Source organism: Dermacentor andersoni, chromosome 4, assembly GCF_023375885.2.
Source record: "Dermacentor andersoni chromosome 4, qqDerAnde1_hic_scaffold, whole genome shotgun sequence".
Taxonomy (NCBI): Eukaryota; Metazoa; Arthropoda; class Arachnida; order Ixodida; family Ixodidae; genus Dermacentor; species Dermacentor andersoni.
The window spans coordinates 51000923-51005962 of NC_092817.1; the positions used below are offsets into that span (position 1 = coordinate 51000923).

Consider the following 5040-nt stretch of genomic DNA (forward strand, 5'->3'; position numbering starts at 1 on the left):
CATTTGACATCACAATTAGGCACTGCCTCTGGCAGAAGCAAAATGAGAGGAATCTCATCACTGCTAAGACAGCAACACTACCTCATGTCTGAGAATAATGCCACAGTGGTGGTATGGTGGGCCATAAGATTGGGCAGCTCTGCAGATGATCATGGCACATTATTTCAAAATTATTCCAATGCAAAAGCTCAGTGCAATAATTGGCAAAGTATGGCGGCCATCACCTTTCATGGGCACAGCAGCACAGCTTCACGTGCAGTTTAAATAATGAAAAGGAGAGGAAAGCCACAAAGCCACGGCAGGCCCCCCCTCCTTTATATGGTTACCAATAAACTCCATTAATAGAAGATAGATTCAAAAACTTTCTCTTGAAAAAGTTTTGTGAGGAGATGCCCTTTAATACCAAACACCTTTGATAATAGTTGCTTCAAGGTCCTTTTAAATGACTCAACCACAACAATTCATGGCTTCAACAGTGACCCTGCACTGTTCTCTAGCAAAATTCACACAAATATATTTTCCTTGCTTCTGTGTTATTCAATATAATGGGCCCTTCCCAGGGTACAAGTACAGTTTACTATGAACAATCAGCACAAACTCAGATGTGGACAATTTCGAAACTATTGGATTGTTTATTTTCCAAGCTCACGTGCATTTGTAACAGTGGGTCAATTCAGACACCAAAACGTACACTTGCGACTACTCCAGCTTAGAAACTGGTTATAGAACGATTGGATATTGCAGCTCCATGTGATAATACAGACATGAATTCTAATCGATTATTTCCGATTTGCATTTCAATCACGCTCATGCTAATCACTGCATTTGAGTGTGTTGCTATGCATATGCTGGACAGAGCCAATATCGGGTAGGGCCTGGCCTTCAGTTTTGAAGTCATGTTTCCTAACTAAGAGAATACGAAATGTCACCGCTTGAAAAAAAAAGGGGGGGGAAAGAAATACAATAACAAATTATGTAATCAAAAAGAAACTGGGCTAGCAGGAAGAAACTCAAGAGTCGGCTTTTGACACCCAAGTTCACATCTGCTGCTCAAGGACCATGTGGAAAGAAAGAAACACATTAAGTTTCATACCTAGTGGTGCTTCTTGCATCAGATCTCAGTGAAGGAGGGACACTGGGAAAGTTGCCGAAATTCTGGTTGCAATTCCAGAGTGGATCAGAAGTGGAACCTAAACCCCTGTAATAACAGCATTTGAAGGTGAAATGCCAATTGGGAAATCAGTTCTGCAGAATCCCACAAGGTGAAGGAATGTTTATGAAAGGGAAAATTGTCATCCACCCAAATGCAGCATGAAGCTACAAAGGAAACCCATACGGGCGTTTCTCAGAAAGAAAGCTTCAGATTGAGAAAAAATTTGTCCTGGTATCAGGTTCAAATCCCAGGACCAACTGCAAAGCTTTCTTTCTGAGAAATCCGAGTGGGTTTCCTTTGCAGATTGGTGCTGCATTTGTGTGGATGACAATTTTCCTTTTCACAAATAGCCAATTATGTGCATATTCAGGTTACAAGCACTTTCAAGTGCTACCAATCCACACAGGCCACAAGATTGTGCAATACCTCACATAATTTTCTGTAAATGCACATTTATGATGCATGAATGCATAAATGCACGGGCTGCTGCCATCGCCAACAACATATGAATTTGTGCAGCAACCTCAGACAACTGACCAGTTACAAAATTCTAAAGGACAATCGTCTGCAACACGCATTTGTGCATTATGTATGGTGGCTGTATGGTGGCTTGATTGCCTCTCACAGCGGGTGAAGCTTAGAAACAGGGATATTATTTTTCTCTAGCCACTGCACTTCACTGCACCTCTAAACTATATGCTCATAGAGGTACAACATAATTATGATGCCAATTACCACATTTGTCTAAAATTAAATTGGAAAAGAAAATGAGGAGGTTGGCCAGTTTCAATATACCAAGTGAAAATGTTCAGCTTAATACGTTAATAAATGTTAACAGGTTAATGGTTAGCGTGAAACTGACAAAATGCCTGCTGCTATGAGCTGGAAAATAAAAATCTACTAAAATTGTCAAGCTGCTTTAGTGTAATATTGCCATGACAATTTCAGTATATACTGACAGTGGCGCAAAAAAGCGAAGTGTGAAGTTCAACTTAAACATCAACATTACTTACATATATATATATATATATATATATATATATATATAAGGACGGCAACAATTAGAACACTGACTGAATTATTACAAGTTTATCAGGTTCTCATGGCCATGCACAGATCACTACATAAAAAGTCCAGTGCTTGCAGTGCGTCAACACCACAGCGTTATTAAAGCATGCAACTAAAGCAAAAGTCACTCTAGATTTTACATATATATACACTACAGCTGCAACTCACAGTGTTGAGCAGATAGGATGAACGTCCGCAGAACGAGCCTCTTCCTCTGTTGAATCTGACGTCCACGTCGTAGAGCCCTCCATTTCAATCAATCCTTGCAACGAAGATGAAAGATCACATTAATCTAAAGAAATAATGCCCGATGCACTTAAAGTCATTCCGTGCAGATCCCGAGCACTACTGTTAATTGCGTGCGCATTACACAAACAAATATGTTCTCATCCATATCAATGAGCACGGCTTCACGCTGACGCAGCTTGCCAAGGCGGCTTCAGTTTTCCGAAAGACAATGGGGCTAAAATCAGCACGTTTTGCGACAACGGTACAACAAGAGTGTAAAGATATGTGCGGTAAGACACGAGTCGACCACGCGCGCGCGCTCTACACTGACTGACTCACTTGCCGCCGGCTTACGTTTATCTTTATTTGCAGCAGAGCGACGCGCAACAGGGGAGCGCTCACAGCTGTCTTCAAAGGTTAGCGCTTATGGGCGTGTGCGAATGGAGCAAACGTCACGCAAAGTTTTTGTTGTTTCTTTCCACTCCACCCCCTTTACGTTACAACCGAATCCTAAAGTGCGTAAAAGATTTCGTGAACCTTTAGTTTAAATCTATATCTGATATACTGCCTGCACTTCCCGTTAGAAATTCGTGAGGAGGCGTCGCGCTACCCATCGATAAAACACTGTAAGCATTCTTAATTGCAGAGCGACAGAAAAATATGTACTTGCATAACGTACCGGCTGCAGCCATTTTGTAAGCAGCAGACAGCGCAATCTGTGGCGCAATCAGCTGACTGCTCACGTTTTTTTTTTTTTTTTAGCGTTTATTTTCGTACTTTTACGCTTTTGGCGGGCAGTTTGTATATAGTTATTGTTTATCGGGAGCATATACAGTAAGTTTGTATGCGCACGCACGCGGCATCGTGCGACAGCTAACGGCATAGAGTTTCCTACTTTTTGTAGGAGACTCTATGAACGACGGCACTGAGTGAAGTTTAGTGCGGCTAGTGCGTGGGTTAGTGCGATACCAAGCGATACTAAAAAAAAAAATAACGCTTATTATGTGCCGAAAGCATGTCCATCAAGCGTGAGAGAGCCACCAGTTCAGATATTAGTCCACAAAATCGTTTTGTTGAGCGGCGTATTAATAACAAAAAAGTTTCCCTTGAAATGCGATGCCATAATCAGTGTCCGCAATAAGCGCAATAATGTCCGATGTTGGTGACAATTAACTCCGCATTGGCGGCGGCGTCAAGATTTTGGGTAAAAGGGAATGCCCTGCATGTACACCAATTTGAGTGAAACATTTAATTGTGAGCAGATTCTCAAACCTTGCAAGTAATCACGCGTGAACCATTGCGTGCAGGCACATGACGACACCAACAATGACCTTGCGGACCTGCTCTCCCTGATCATTAACTGCTACTCCTTTTCCCCTTCCCTCTGAACATTGCCAGAAAATCTACTTCTGGTGGGACGCGCATACCCTCAGCCCTCCGCAACGGTGTACTCAAGGGTGGGATTCACTGCACACGTGCGCTCATTGCTGTCAACGCCGGAATGTCGGCACGTCTTGGAGGGGGGACTCCGGATCCACCAGTGCCTCCATCGCAAATCTAAAATATAACTCACCTTTAGAAAGAGCTTTTAACAAGTAGTCCCGCAGAAACAGCAAAGCAGTCACGTGCACAGAATTATGCGAGACCGCTGTTATACCTACGTATACTTGGTGGACGGTCTGGTCGAAGGACAATTTGGTTTCAATTATGTTGGGTTTGAGCCAGTTCGCGCCAGCCGAGACTCGTTATTTAGCTGAAAACAACGAAGCACAATATACTTCCGTGCACACAGGGCGATGCACTGCTTTCAGTAGTGGTTTTATTGAAACAGCAGATATGCATGTGGACATCACTTTTCACAAACCATCGCCTCTCAGAAACGTTCTGAAAGAATCCCACTACAAATTGGAGAGAAATATGTGAAACTTAATCAGGCAAAGGTCATGTGCATAAGTGTAGCTAGAGATAAATTTTCTTCAAGGCAGTCTTCGCCTAAAGGTGGCAATTGACAGCGATTTCCACATGTCTGAAGGTGCAGCTGCTGCTTCAATAAATCCACTGTTGGCAACAATGCATCATTCTATGCATTTCATCATTTTCGCACTAAACATGTGCCTCACAAGATTAACGGGAACCGAGGCGCCCTATTCTTTATTGATCATATCACGAGCCGACAAACAGACACCAAGCACAACATAAGGGAAATTACTTGTACTTACTAAATGCATTAAAGAAATGATAAATTAATAGAAAAAAGTGGACAAAAAACCAGCCAGTCACAGGTGCGATACGAACCCACGTCTTCACATTACGCTTGCAATGCTCTTACCAATTGAGCTACCACGGCATCGTTTTCCCATCCACTTTCTCGAGTATTCATGTTTTTACTACTAGAACTAACCTTGGGAGTGTTAGCTAGCTCCACCACTCACAAACCTTGGCAGCGGATGTGGAACATCCTTTCTGCCGCAGGCGTCACAAGTATGTGATCTATTTGATCACAAACTCCTTGATGACATCTAACAGCAAACACGTGGGCAACATGGGCAATTTGACTGCAAATGTAACATGAAAAAGCAAAGCAGCAACAC

At 42.6% G+C, this 5040-nt stretch overlaps 1 protein-coding gene across 3 annotated transcripts in view; it reads right to left on the reverse strand.

The window, feature by feature from the left end:
* Positions 1 to 3991, reverse strand: part of LOC126537139 (uncharacterized) — a 57083-nt gene extending 53092 nt beyond the window's left edge. For 2 of the 3 annotated variants that reach the window (XM_072287833.1, XM_072287832.1), the window contains exons 1-2: positions 2390 to 3991; positions 1094 to 1198 (exon numbers count right to left, since the gene is read on the reverse strand). In XM_072287833.1, coding sequence (XP_072143934.1) covers positions 1094 to 1198; positions 2390 to 2472 — 188 coding nt within the window. In that variant the 5' untranslated portion in view covers positions 2473 to 3991. Of the gene's footprint in view, positions 1 to 1093; positions 1199 to 2389 lie in introns of those variants that run through there. The other variant, XM_072287834.1, reaches the window with a different exon arrangement.
* Positions 3992 to 5040: the final 1049 nt, after the last annotated feature.